A 14,676-nucleotide genomic window follows, 5' to 3' on the forward strand; every position below is an offset into this window, starting at 1 on the left:
AAAATATTATTTATAATTATTTATTAAATTTAATAAATAAATAAAAATTAAATCTATTCATAAATTATTTATTGAATATTTTGTTCATTTAAACTCTGAATATAAACAGATTTTAATTTAATTATAATATATTTATTTAATTAATAAATTTTAAAATATTATTAATAATTTTATATTAAATTTAATAAATAAATAAAAAAAATTAAAATCAATATAAAATTTTCCTTCACACATTTCTTAGGCTTAATTTTTGAAAAATATTTTGTTTGGTAAAAAAAAAAATTGAGATTGATAAATTACACAATTCTTTAAATAAAATAAAATATATTGTATTTAATAATATAAGATAAATAACTATAAAACGTGTATTTAAAATAATTTTAAAAAATAATTATAAATAAAATTTAAATTCAAAATTTTTTTATAAAAAAAAATAAATCTTTATCAATTAAATGAACTAATCATTTACTAATAATATTATTTAATGTTTTACACCCCGCCACCAGAACCTAGGAGCCAAGGATGAGCTTCATCACGATAAACTAGGAGCATCTGAGTCGGATTTCTCCCCGCCCGGGATATTATCCACGTAAGATAAAATTTCATTATTGTCTAAAATATTAACTACATTTGTCACGTTTGTCTCGAGATCTTATTTATTTTCCAAATTAAAAAAAATAAATCAGTAATTTTCATTTTCCCCTCACCAAAAACAATCACCATCAGAGCATAACTCAAAACATCTACAAAAGTTAGAGGAAGCAAAAAGAAAAAAAAAGTTAAAAATCAAAAGAGGGACCTACATTTTTCCTAAAGGTAAATAATTTCCCCACTTTTTTTTTAGCAGGTGTGATTTGGGTTCGGATTTGAACTCCTGGAAATAGAATTCTTTCATTTAAAATGTGATTACAATTTGTATATATATATATATTTTGGTTTGTTTTGGGTCTTATCCATTATCCATTGCCCTCTAATATCATTGATAAAGACACGATTTTTATTTTAACAGATTTTTTTCCAAGGTGGGTATTTGTTAATTTATTGAATCACATTAGTTCTTGAGATCAATTTTAATGGAATTCAAAACCGGGTTTTAATTTTCAATGCCAAATTTTTATGTTTCCATGTTTGACCTTTTATTTTTTTTTTTCTTTTGTTTGGTTGATAGAATTCAATCACTTTGGTTTTTGAGATCAAGTTAAGTGAAATTGAATAATGGGTTTCTGTTATTTTAAAGCTTCATGTGGAAAAAGGTTTAATTCTTGCCATTTTTTTTTAGTTTTTTGTTTGCTGAATTAAATCGCATCGTTTAAAGGAACAGTTTTTTTTTTTTTTTTTTAACAAATTGGCATTAAGTTTGTGTATTTTCACGATTAGATTTTTTTTTAGAGGCCTTACAGTAATGTCAATCTTTTGCACTGTAAAAAAAATGGGGAATTGGTTATCGCCATTGGTTTTTGTTTCTGAAATCTGCATTTCTAAAGTGCATATATGGCAAAAAAGTTATAATCTTTGTCTAAAGTGTTCTGGAGAAAGTTTCCTGACTTTTTGTTTTTTTTTGGTGTGTGTGTGTGTGTGTTAACAGAAGTCAATCACTTTGGTTTTTGGGAACAATTTGAATAGTGAAGAGCTTTGATGAACTGTGTTATTGGTATATCTATTGATATGCATGATAGAGGTTTGATTTATATTCAATATTTGCAGTATTCTTTGTCTAAAATGGAGAATTGGGTGATTGGATTTGCTTTCGAATTGCCATAGCAACAAAAAAAGAGAAATTGTCCTTGTACAGTTTTTTGGAGATAGAATTTTTGGGGGGTGGTTGTGAGTGAATGAGAGGGTGAAGGGAAATGAGTGAGGAACTTGGGGTTGGATTTGAGATACAATGACTGGAGGGTCATTGGGTCTACGTACAGGGAGTTATGGGTCATTGCAGAACATCAACGGTGTTATTGGTGGTGGCGGAGGATTATTGCACTCTAAATCATTGGGTATCGTACGAAAGAGTTCAACCAAAATGCTTTCAGGTTCTAGGGAAAAGGAGAGGTCTCTCCCCTACGTTTGGTACCGGTATCTAGGTCGTCGGAAGGTTTCCATGCTGCTCCTGGTTGCTTTTGCCCTTTTGGTCTTTGTCTTGGGTTCTTTTGTAGTCAACAAAGGTCTGTTCCTTTTTCTGTTACTCTGAGTTCTAAGTTCTAACTTGATTTTTGGATCCTGACTGTTAGAGCACTAAGCCTTACTTCTATAGGTAGAATAGGCATCAGAGGCATCAGTTGACATATTTCTTCTGTATTGGTCTTTTATTGTCTCACTTACTGTTTAATGTAACGACTCTGTGACTTTTTGTTCTCAGCACAGTAATTTGATTTGAGGCAATAACTTATACATCTTTTTCTGGTTTGCCTTTTTTATGATTAATGAACCAGAAAGCACTAGTCCTAATGTTGATCAACGGATTGGAACTTTGGGCATTGGTCCTTATGTGAATGGTTTCCGAAGCAATCCTGAAGATTCACGGATCCTTGGAAGGAAGGATAGGCAGAAAGATGAACATTATTCTGTGGCAAACAGTGTGAAAGGAGGTGATGGCAATAGATTTCAAATTCCTACTTTTAAGGGTGCAAGCATTCTGCCATTTCACCATCCATGCGTGAATTTCACATTTCCTCCTCCCCCTCCACCAACTCGTAGACGGATTGGACCTCGGCGTAAGTTTGGGTTTCATTCTTTGGGTTCTCAATTCTCATTATCCGAGTTGCATTAAATATTGGAACATGGCCTTCAGTGTAATTGTATTGATGTTTTTCACTTGAATGCATTAAGAGCAGTAGTTTTTGATAAAAGCAAACATATTTGTTTAGCAATAACATAATATATCTCCAGAAGGCCATTGGATCATTCATTGTGTGTGTGTGTGTGTTTGTTCTTTTTTTAAATCATAATTACCCTCGTGCCAAAATAAATTGATCCATATATAATCATAAGAATGCAATAACATTTTCTCATCTTGTCATGCATGTGTCAATTATGTGCATATTTAGTATATGTGTTATTATCTTGCTACTGATTTTGTTCTTGCTCATCCCTTTTTCAGCATGTCCAGTATGTTACCTCCCTGTGGATCAGGCAATAGCTAGCATGCCAATCTCTCAATCAGCGTCTCCAGTGCTTCATAATTTGACATATGTTCATGATGAAAATCCAATCAAAAGTGAACCACATGGGGGCTCTGACTTTGGTGGATATCCATCTCTAAAGCAAAGAAATGATTCATTCGATATAAAAGAGTCAATGACAGTGCACTGTGGGTAGGTTTCACTCCGCTTACCAATTTTTCAATATAACATACTTGTTGAAGACGTTTCAGGTGGAAATTTATGTGATTCTTATGGTTTATATGGTGCATGTAAATGATTCAATGAATTATCTGTCTTCGTAAATAAGTTACGTCCCTCTAATTGCTTTTTAATATTATAATTTGTATATTTTCTATGTCAGATTTGTCAAGGGAAGTAAACCTGGTTACCAGACTGGATTTGACTTTGATGAGTCTGACCATGCAGAGTTGCAGCAATTCCATGACATCATTGTTGCATCAGCCATATTTGGTACTGCTAGGCATTCAAGCTTCCACAAGAGCTTCTTGCTTTTATGTACGTCTGATCCTCATTGTTGCTTTATGTATTTTTCTTCAGGGAACTATGACGTGATACAACAGCCCATGAACATTAGTGAAGAAGCAAAGAAAAATATTCCTTTCTACATGTTTATTGATGAAGAAACAGAAGCATATATGAAGAACAAAAGTATTTTGGATAGCAGTAAAAGGGTGGGCTTCTGGAGAATTATTGTCGTCCACAATGTTCCTTACAGTGATGCAAGACGTAATGGGAAGGTCAGCATACTTTGGTTTGTTTGATTTGCGCTATGGTTTTTTTTTTTTCCTGATCATTACTTGGACGTTTTGTAATCTGATTCACCTTTGAGCATTTATGAGATTTAGTTTTGTTTGTTTGTAAATACAAACAGGAAGAAGCATTTATTTGGTTGGTTAGGTCAAGAGATAGGGAATAAGTGATGTGTTATGGTATTTATAACTAGTACAAGTAAACCTAATTTGATATGTTGACTCTTAGATTTTTAGTGACAATGGTAAACTTGTCCTATCATTGTTGGATTCACTGTCAAGCTCAGGGGCTACCAATGTTTTCTTTTAAAGCATTTCTGATGCTGCTAGAGCAAGGATGAGAAGAGATGGGAGGTGGGGGAGGGGGATTGGGCCGTTGATGCTCATCATTGTCTCTGTTTTTCCTCCTCAAAATGGACCTAAATTTATATACTTCAATTCATAAAATAAGAGTGTAATGACTCAGTCGATATTTGGTGAAAGTTCAAGGGTGTCTGTTGCATTAATCCTTATCAGAAATTTCATAGGTTTTCTATACTTCAGGCTGCTGAGTCTTCTTTACCTGGTATGTATTATGGCAGGTCCCAAAGCTTTTATTGCATAGAATCTTCCCAAATATTCGCTACTCTATATGGATTGATGGAAAGCTCCAGCTTGTTGTGGATCCTTATCAACTTCTTGAGAGGTGTCCTCCATTTTATGATCTTATTTGTATGCTGCTGATTTTTAAAAAGGATTATTAAATTTTTAGATTATATGATTTCTACTGTGTCAGATGGACTGCATCTCTAAGTTATAATGAGATATGCTCTTTGTCATCCAAGAATATTAACCAAATTATTGCTACATAGCTACTTAAATATAAGCTTTACTTTGGTTTAATATCTGATGCTTGTAGAATGAGAGATTCCAGCAATGCAATCTCAAATTATTATATTTTTGTGATGCAATGACAACACACAGTTCGCTTCATCTTTTATTTGATTTGTAAATTATTCATTGACCCAAAGGTTTTATGTTTGTGTATGCTTTACCTGTTTCCATATTTATATCTTTAACACGTGTAAATGTTTGACTTCTATGATTTTTTGAGATGTTCTTGTTGATTTGGAGTATGGCACAGAGAAAAGGTAGTACAAACTGAGAGTTAGGACTTAATGAAAACTATTAACTTGATTAAGGAAACTTGGTTCTATGTAAAGCTTTTTGTAACTTAGTGAAGACAGCCTCTCATTAGGCGTCAGTCATTTGTACTGAGCATGCTTTAAAATTTTGACTTTAGGTTTGAGGATTTAATTGAATTTATCTGACCATTATCTTATTTGGTCATTCTTCTTCTCAGATTCTTGTGGCGCCAAAATGCTAATTTTGCGATCTCGAGACACTACAGACGATTTGATGTCTTTGTAGAGGCTGAAGCAAATAAAGCTGCAGGAAAATATGATAATTCCTCGATTGATGAGCAGGTGGATTTTTATAAAAAAGAGGGTTTAACACCATATTCTGAGGCCAAACTTCGTATAACCAGTGGTATTTACAATATTTTATACAAATACAAATATGTACATGCCTTTTCTGTATACAGTGTTTCAACCATTTCTCTATTAAAAATCTAACCTTTTGGTGCCTGACTGGTTTTCTGCAGATGTTCCTGAAGGTTGTGTACTCATAAAGGAACATGTTCCCATCACAAATCTGTTTACCTGCCTGTGGTTCAATGAAGTTGACCGTTTTACATCCAGGGACCAGTTAAGCTTTGCCATAGTAAGGGATAAAATAATGGCAAAAGTTGATTGGGGTATCAATATGTTCTTGGATTGTGAAAGGCGCAATTTTGTCATACAGGTACATATTCGGCATAGTAACTTAAAATCTAAATATATTGTTTTTCCATTTTTACTGGTGTCTCTGAGAAGAAGGGGGATGTAGAAAAAAGAGAAAGGGGGAGGGGGGGAGCGGCTTGTTTTCCAAATCCTCAAAAACACGAGGATTTAAGAATAACATATCTTTCAAATATGTTGCGATGTCAAAAATCACTTATATTAATTCATGATATGCTTAATTAAAGGATTGAGGTTTTTTAGTCTTTTCTTTTGGTCAAAGGGATTCAATAGGCTTTTGTTGGATACAACCAACGCTTCTCTCTATGCATGTGCTTGGATGGGGGGCACGTGTAGGTTTGATAGGTGCATGTAATCATTTTCAAGTGATTTTTGTGGAAAAACTAAAAAATAAAACTGTGTGGAAAACTAAAAGTAAAACTAAATGTATATTGAAAAACTGCTCATAAAGAATTATACAAGCACCTTAGATTTATATACAACTAACTAGTGTGGAAACTATGAAACTAAATCTTCTTAAAACTGATCCTATAATTGAGGGATTGTCTATCCTAATTTTTTGTTCTTAATTCTAAGGATACAAATACTTACTTCTTAAGATGCAAATATAAATATACAGATTACAAGATTACAACCAATTATAAATAAGTATTTTTCCCACACTCTCCCTCAAGCTGGTGAATAGGTGTTTTCCATTCTCAGCTTGAAAATAATTTCTTGAAATGTTGCATTGCTGAGACCTTTAGTCAACACATCTACAAGTTTACCCTTGGTTGATACAAACGATGTACAAATCAACCCATTGTCTAGTTTTTCCTCTATGAAATGCTGGTCTACTTCAATGTGTTTTGTGCTATCATGTTGCATAGGATTGTGTGCAATGCTTATTGCAGACTTGTTATCATAGTAGAGTCTCGTTGGTTTAGCTCACTTGATTTTAAAGTCTTTTAGGAAAATTTTTAACCATAGTAGTTTACAAATTTCTTGAGCCATTGCTTTGAACTTTGCTTTAGCATTTTAGCACTTGACAGTGGGTTGATTTGTAGTATTAAAATTGGGATTGAATTGTGAGAGTAATTTCATCGGAGTTTTAAATCCCAAAACCCATGAAGGTAACCTATTTATAATATATGTGGCAGTGAAAACAACTTCCCCCACAGTAGGAGTTAGGTACATTTGCTTGAAAAAGTAAAGCTCGGGTTGTGGCTAGGACATGACTGTTTTTCTTCTCTGTCACTCCATTATGTTGTGGATTATTAACACAAAATAACTTATGGATAATCCCCTTATTTTGGAAATTGATAGATAAATTCTGGTTGAAATAGTCTCTTGCATTATCGGACTTAAATCTCTTGATTTTCACTCTAAATTGATTTGGATCATCTTTTGTAAGCTTAAAAACACCCTATTCACATCTGATTTGGATTTAAGTAGAAATATCAAAGAGACCCTGATACAATCATCTATGAAAGAAACAAATCACCTTACACCAGAATATTAGGAATTGCTAATGTCATATGGTCTATGGCTTTTAATTCAATGATCCAAGAACTCGTAATAAGTTTAACCGAGACATTTAATTCATAAAAACCAAAAGTTTTACTGGAACTGGAGGCCTTACCCAAAGAACATATCCCAGTAGGTTTTTCAATAGGCTTGTTAGTTTCTCAATCTCTTCTATGTCCAACTTTCTTTGTTATTGAGACTTTTGTAGTACTTTGGGGGGTTTACCAGTTGTTACTTCCTCAAATCGGGTAGTAGTGGTAGATTCTACTATCTCTGGCTTGGTTATCTTTTTCATGATTGAAACGAGTTTTGATAGTAAAGATTTAACCAGAGATGATTTTAGGCAATGAAGGCTAAAGAAGGAAAAAATAAGACTAAAAGATTTAACAAGATTTGGTTATGAAAGCTTGAAATAGAATTCAGTAATGAAGGTTGAAAAAATTTTCTTCTCAAGAAGAGCCTAAAGCTTTGATACCATGTGGAAAAACTAAAAAATTAAATTGTGTGAAAAACTAAGAGTAAAACTGAATGTATATTAAAAAATTGCTCATAAAGAATTATACAATTACGGTAGGTTTATATACAACCAACTAGTGGGTAAACTAGGAAACTAAATCTTCTTAAAACTGATCCTATAATTGAGGGATTATCTATTTTAATTTTTTGTCATTAATTTTAGGGATACAAATACTTGATTCTAGAAATACAAATTACAAGTTTACAAGATTATAACCAGTTGTAAATAAGTGTTTTCTCACAATTTTTTGTTCACAGGCATACCATCGAGATTTATTGGAGCAAATGCCTCCACCTGTTGCTGCTTTGACTCAACTCCCACCTACTTTGCCCAATATCAATATACGTGGAAGAACTCAGGGGAAGAGGAACACTAGACATGGGAGGGATAAGAGATCTGGTTCAAGGCGTCACCGAAAGGCTGCTGGTGGTAATAGAGATAGCAATTTCTTTTAAATGCTATCTGAGCCAAAAAGAAGAGCAGAAAAGGAAGTGTAGCTCTTTTTTCATTTTTAAAACAAAATCAAATTGCTTCTAATTATCATCACAGACTAGCAGGACTATTTAGATAGTTTTAGGATTATATAAGGAGTAAATTGGCACACATTTTTGTCTGAAATTTTGGTATCTATTCTTTTATTGTTGTAAATCTTGAATGAGCTTCATACAAGCTGCTGTCATTACACTTGTATTTTGCTTCCAATCTTGTTTGTCACTTCTTGGGGTAAAACCTTGCTATAAAAGTCTGACTTGACGCCAAAGGTAATACATTTTCATATCCATACTACATCTTCTGCTAACTGCTTGGTCAAGTTCTGGACAGCAGTTCATCATTCGACGCTGTATCTTCTCTCGAATGTGTTTGATTTTGCTTTAAAATTGGGATGCCATATGCAATATTATGATTTGTTTTTGAGGAAGTGAATTTTGTTTCTGAACATGCGTTATCATAGGACAGGTAAACAGGCTTCAAGCATTTAATAGTCTCCATCAGGCAGCCTTTGATAATCTCTTGCACATGCCAATCTATTGGTAGCTTTAGCTCATTGGAGAGATTAATGTATAGCCAGACACAAGACTTATTAATTTTTTTTTATCTCTTCTATCTTTCACATTGTCTTTGGTATATGAATGTGCTCTTTGATAAACTCATAAGGGCTTTTCCCATAGCAGCAATCTTTGTTCTGATACAGTTTGATCAGAATTCAGACAGCAAAAATCTATGTGTAGAGACATGTTTGGTGAAATGAAACACAGTTTCTCTATTGGCAGGTTGTCCATGTGATTCTTATTCATGTTGGAAGATTATTTTAGCATCAATTGAATCCTTTATTCTCTACAGCTGTAAGGTCAGAGCTAGCAATGATGGCTTCATCTTGAAAAACCTTTATTTTTTTGATAGATCAGCATAGTTGTCATTTGGTTGGTCTACATAACAAAGGAAAAGTGCTTTGAATGTGGAAAAGAATGCAAACCACTCTTCAGCCAATCAAAAGCAATTTGATAAAAAAAGAAGCAATTTGGATTTCTTTGCAGTGAATTACGTGGGTGATGTGTTATGATTATTTTGTTAAAATTAACAATAAAACACAAAAGCTTTTCACTAATTGGATGATAATAATGAGAATCAAGATTTTGGCTTGGTGTTCGGATATATGCCTCTTTGAGGGGCTCAAGGTATCTTTTTGGATTTCCTTAATGAAATTAAAAAGATATTATGAGGTAAACTTTGATTATGTTTTATTATTTCATGAAATTATGAAGGGTGACTCCATTGATTTGTAATGAAATAAAAATGACAGGATTTGACAACTAGTTCCAGGTAAGCCAATGTCCCTTGCATGGTGACCCGTTACTTTCTAAATGATGACAAATCAACCAACATCTCCACAATTCAAGGCATTAAAGTACTTTTTTCTGGGTAAGGAGATTTATTAGGTTTGGTCAAAAATACCAAAAAAATGTCTAAAGTTTTGTCCCTACGAGGTTTAATTCCATATATAGCAAAGATATCTCAAAAATTATTGTCTGAAAGAAAATCATTAATTAGTTGAAAGAAACAAGGGAAAAAAAAAAGGAAAAATAATATTCATCGATAACTCCATACCCCACAAATGTTTTGAGTTGCTTTGCAGAATGAGGAAGTAAACAAGAAAAGCATGGCATTTTGTGCATGGTTGGTATGGAAGGAAGCGGTCTCCTATAAAATAGTGAATTATATTCTTTCATACAGCTGGCTTGATTTCCCATTACTGCTATTCCCAAGTTATAAACTCCTTTTGCCTCTTCCATTATAAACTCTTCCTTTTATAAACTCCTTTCAGTTTCTGCCTCCAAATTCCCAGCTTAGCTCTGGGGTCAGGGCTTTGGATCCAGGCTTTCATCTTTCTCTTTCTTTTTTTATTTGAAATTCAAATCCTGTTATTAATTAGGGAGATCACGCAACAACAGCTGAAGCAAATGCGCTAGTCGAGTGCAATAAGTATCATATATTACAGGTTATATTCACTTGTCTTGAAGGTATGGTCTAGACCTTAGAGGCTTAGCTATGCTATTGTTTGAAGCTCAGTTTTGGTTAAATTGGAAGATAAAAGTTTCCGTTAGTTTCTTTGATCAATGAGCTTGCCTGGGTTCTTCATTATCTGTATGCTCCATGCCCTAGTTGCTATTATTTCTGGAGCTTTAATGATGTTTTACACCAAGGAAATCTCAGTTTTTGGTCACGGTCATGACATTGCAAGTAAGCTACAAGGTTCAACACCCCGTGATCAACTCTTGATCCAAACCTCTAATTCATTTTCTGGATTGCTTTTATTCACTATTGGTTTTGTATTGTTCATGGTGGCATTTGTTAAAGATAGAGAGTTTCAAAGTTTCTTCTCTAAAGGGTGTGTACTTCTTCATGTTTCAACGGCTATTTGGAGAGTTTCTTTTGATGGAAAGCTTGAGGATCTTGCTCATGAATGGCCAAGACAAGCTCTTGGGCATATCGCCTTGGCGCTATCCTGGGTGTTCCTTCTTGTATATTCATGGAGGGAGAAGTATGATTAGTTGGGTTGAAAAGAAAGAGAACATGGGATTTTGGCAAAAGGGTATTTTGTTGACAGGAATTTGAACAAGAACTGATGCAAAACTGTTTGTTCAGCCAAAAAGTTGGATTTCTGGAATTTTAGTCCAAACTGAAATGTCAATCTTGAAGCCCAAGAAAGTTGTCTAGGGAGAACCGATGGACTTCTAAGGAATTTGCAAACTGCTTGGATCTTGCTCAGGATCTTGAACATGCTTAAGTTCAAAGCTAAGTGAAAAGGAATCTGACATGAGGGTGGCATGTTTGCTCTCATTCCGGAAGTGTGAATATGCTTTTACCTTCTAACCCTGATTTTGGGTGCCCTGGATCAATGTAATAAATTTCCATATAATTTTTGCTACAAAAAACAATAAAAAATGCAAGCAATTGCTGTATTTTGTTGTATCAAGCTGTTCTTGTTGCCTATTTGATCAACACGTCAAAGTAAGAAATGGCTAGTTGATCGACCCAACTGATTTCATTTTGAACAAATGATACAAATTTACAAAAACTGAAACTTTTTGTTTAAGATTCTACGTACTTTTTATTATTGCTTTAAACTTGTCATGAATTGAAGAAGCTAAAATATCCTTTACCCTGCAACATTCAGGGAGCTTTGAGGGTTCTGTTTCTGCATTAATCAGAAATATTGGCTTTAAAAGGTTTGGAGAAATCTCATGAAATGAAACTTCTTTCTTACAAGCCTTTTTTATTGAGTTTCAGATCAGATTCAATCCTGTTGCAAGCTATTTACATAGAATGTTTATAAATTGATAACAAAAAACAATTATTTTTCATTGCTTTTGATAATCAAGGAGATGTGTGTCAAAGGCTTCAAACATGTTCAAACCTTGTAAGAATCAATTTTCTGTTTTGAAAATTCTAATAATCGATTTTCAAAGGAGCAAAAGGCTTCTTATTAATTTTCAACTTTTTTGATGGCAAAAATGTAAAACTCCTTTAAATAAAACCAAAAGAATAAAAAGGTTTGACCCGACCCGACTTCAACTTGGCCGGCCCTAAACCATCGAAAATTTGAAAGGTGTCCATTTTTTTTTTCTTTGCAGTCTTTCTTAAAACCTCTAAAATCCCCATCACCCGCTGCCGACTCTGCATCCCCCTCTGCTTCAACTGTAAGTTCTTTTTTTCAAGATTTATTTATTGATTATTTCTTTCTTTCTACATGTTTCTTGATTTCCTAGGAGCAAAATCTTAAGCCAACATAGTAAACAAAAAAAAAAGGAAAAAAAAAGAATCTTTTATAGTAAAAAACTTGTAGCAATACAGATTCAAAATTTATTATTTCCAAGTGTTAATTTGATTGATTCATGTTATTTTCTATCTGGGTTGTTGTTGTTCTGATGAATTCTGGCTTCCTTTTTCTTTTCCTGATGAAAATTGGCTATGTTTTTGGACTAAACTGTAGAGAAAACTGGTGGAACTTGTCTTATGATTCTATTTTCTTTTCTGGGTTTTTGTTTTTTTTTTTTTTTGGGGGGGGGGAGATGGTGGAGAGCTAAAAGTTAAATAAATTAAATTGTGAAAAGTAAATTTGTTGATGGGTTGTTTCGTCTTTGAGAATGAATTGGAAGCAAGACTAGATGTCAAGACCTTTGGCCTTTGCTTTGGAGTTTGGATCTTCCAAAAAAGGTTTAGCTTTAAGTGAAATGAAACGATATACCAATGCTGTTGCGGTTGGCTAGCTGTTACTTGATAGGACTGTTTGAAATGCTAATGTACAAAGAAGAAAACTTGTAATTTAGTTTCAATTACCGGTAGCTATGTGCTTCTAAACTGCTCAAGCGACAATTTTGAGGTTGTGGGAAGAATTTGTCTAGTTTGTTTGAGCTGGTCCCTTTGACTAGCAAGTTTCAATTATCAAATTGAATATTGATTTGTTTTGGCACTGTTATCTGCTCAACATTTATGTTATTATTATTGGTTTTCAGTTGAACTGTTTGACTGACTCTTATACAACCTAGTGTTCATCAGACACACTGATTCAGAGAATTGGTTTCAGGTCTTTATGTTTTTCTTTCACCAAGTAATGATTCAAAACTTATGTCGTAAGCCTTTGTGGTGTTATTATTTGTTTTCTGAAGTTTATTTGACCTGTGAGAGATAAATATGAGTGTGTTTTGGTGACCTTTTCCTGCTCTTTATCTTCTTTAGTTTTATAATTGCTTTTTTCTAGTCTTGTATTCGAGATATTCTTTCTGAACTTTTGATCAGTATCGAGAATATTAGAGAAGTATAATTTGTTCAATAGGCCTATATGTTGGTAAATTTGGTATTTCCATTTTAAACTTCTCTAGCACTTTTTCTTTTTCCAGTTTTCATTTTGAGTGATAATACCAAGTTCCAACATTCTATTCACTTGTGTGGCTGTTTTGAGTAGGTTTTCATATAAACCAGTGATTTCTATCCAATGTAGTTAAAATCATACTAGATAGACTATTATTGTGGTTGTTGTCCATTTGCTTTCGCAATATGTGATCAAATTGGATATTGTACAATGTAAATGTACTGATATTAGTATTTGAATGGTCAAAGAGGAAAAGCAATAGACATCAGCTGCAGTTTATTGTTGTCATATGATTCCTGATATCATAGCCTATCTTGATTTTCTTTACCTTTATGATGAAATTTCTTCATTATGCTTAATGGGTATAAGTTTTGATTCTGTTTTTTCTGATCCGTTTTCTGGCATCTCTTCTCTCTATTTCTTTCACAGTATCTTAGATTCACTTACTAACTGAGATAATGGGTGGGCTGCCTACGCAAAATACCTCTGCCTTAGCTTTGCCTGGCTTGCAACAAAATCAGGAGTCAGTAAAAACAACAACTGGTGCTGAATCAAAGCCAAAGAAGAAAATTTGCTGTGCTTGCCCTGAGACGAAGAAGCTCAGAGACGAATGCATTGTGGAGCATGGTGAAGAAGCTTGTGCAAAATGGATCGAGGCTCATCGTATTTGCCTTCGTGCAGAGGGCTTCAATGTTTGAGATTGGTATTCAAAGTTTATAGAATGAAAAGAATTTGAGGTACAAACTATTTATTAGAGGATTACACAGATATGATTTGAAAAATCTAGGAATAAAGGAAAGATAGCTTTTCTTGGAAATTGGTGTTGGATGCATCCCAACTATTCATTTTTCTCATATTCTTTGTTTTTATGAGGTTGTTTACCTCTGTGGAATGAATTGGAACTGCCAGAATACTTTCATGAGTCAGGATATGGACAGAGACAGAACTCTGTATGTCTTGGTTCCTTGAGTAAACATTTTGCCCTTTTTTATCTTTTAGTTGCTGACTCTCAATGTCAATTTTCTCTCTTATTACTTGTGTGTTTTTGTGTAACTTATATTGGTCAAAATTTTGAGCAAAGAAAATTGTGTAAATTTAGTGGAAAGATGGCAACTTGATGACAATTTAATTGATAATGGAAGCCGAATGGTGAACAGATTATTGTGATTCTCAGTTTCTTTTGATCTTTATGTCTGGACTGTATCCCTTTGTAGAATATATTGATCTCTGGTTGATCAGAGCACAAAAATAATGAAAATAATTTTCAGGATTGAGCTATTCTCTTAACCCTTGGTTTAGCTGGTTCTAGTTCAAGAGAATAAATTCCAGTTCAAGTCCCAGAATATAATCAAACTGCAACTTTACCTTTACCTTGCACACAGCCGGTGTCAAAGAAAGATCAAAGTAGAGGAGTTATACTAAGAGTAATTCATTAACTAGACGAGTCCATGGACATGACCGTTACATGATCACAGTATATAAGGAGACACAAACATATGACAGAGACAAAAAAAGACAAATCATTCAACCTAAA

At 33.5% G+C, this 14,676-nt stretch overlaps 2 protein-coding genes and 1 pseudogene across 8 annotated transcripts; all 3 read left to right on the forward strand.

Annotated features, from left to right (window-relative positions):
• The first annotated feature begins 705 nt into the window (after positions 1 to 705).
• On the forward strand, positions 706 to 8,535 carry LOC111275840 (putative hexosyltransferase MUCI70). 4 transcript variants are annotated; one of them, XM_022861386.2, is made up of 10 exons: positions 706 to 816; positions 1,586 to 2,159; positions 2,427 to 2,708; positions 3,095 to 3,308; positions 3,499 to 3,608; positions 3,696 to 3,895; positions 4,489 to 4,592; positions 5,250 to 5,437; positions 5,553 to 5,752; positions 8,029 to 8,535. In XM_022861386.2, exons 2-10 carry the CDS (start codon positions 1,886 to 1,888, stop codon positions 8,224 to 8,226), a joined length of 1,770 nt encoding a protein of 589 aa, XP_022717121.2. In that variant the 5' UTR covers positions 706 to 816; positions 1,586 to 1,885; the 3' UTR covers positions 8,227 to 8,535. The 4 variants fall into 4 exon arrangements, with proteins under 4 accessions (XP_022717121.2, XP_022717122.2, XP_022717120.2 ...); XM_022861387.2 differs by having other exon boundaries at positions 720 to 816; positions 1,705 to 2,159; XM_022861385.2 differs by lacking the exon at positions 706 to 816 and adding an exon at positions 869 to 1,022.
• Positions 8,536 to 9,630: 1,095 nt separating this feature from the next.
• LOC111276515 (uncharacterized) lies at positions 9,631 to 11,415 on the forward strand. The gene has a single exon (XM_022862256.2). The coding sequence runs from the start codon at positions 10,387 to 10,389 to the stop codon at positions 10,819 to 10,821; it is 435 nt and encodes a 144-aa protein (XP_022717991.2). The 5' UTR covers positions 9,631 to 10,386; the 3' UTR covers positions 10,822 to 11,415.
• Positions 11,416 to 11,840: 425 nt separating this feature from the next.
• On the forward strand, positions 11,841 to 14,140 carry LOC149511668 (cytochrome c oxidase copper chaperone 1 pseudogene; annotated as a pseudogene). 3 transcript variants are annotated; one of them, XR_016333499.1, is made up of 2 exons: positions 11,841 to 11,970; positions 13,572 to 14,140. The product of XR_016333499.1 is annotated as a cytochrome c oxidase copper chaperone 1 pseudogene, transcript variant X1 (transcript). The 3 variants fall into 3 exon arrangements; XR_016333500.1 differs by lacking the exon at positions 11,841 to 11,970 and adding an exon at positions 12,796 to 12,881; XR_016333501.1 differs by lacking the exon at positions 11,841 to 11,970 and adding an exon at positions 12,839 to 12,857.
• The last annotated feature ends 536 nt before the right edge of the window (positions 14,141 to 14,676 follow it).

This window comes from Durio zibethinus, chromosome 25 (assembly GCF_047325235.1).
Source record: "Durio zibethinus cultivar Kanyao isolate XHJ-2024 chromosome 25, ASM4732523v1, whole genome shotgun sequence".
Lineage (NCBI taxonomy): Eukaryota > Viridiplantae > Streptophyta > Magnoliopsida > Malvales > Malvaceae > Durio > Durio zibethinus.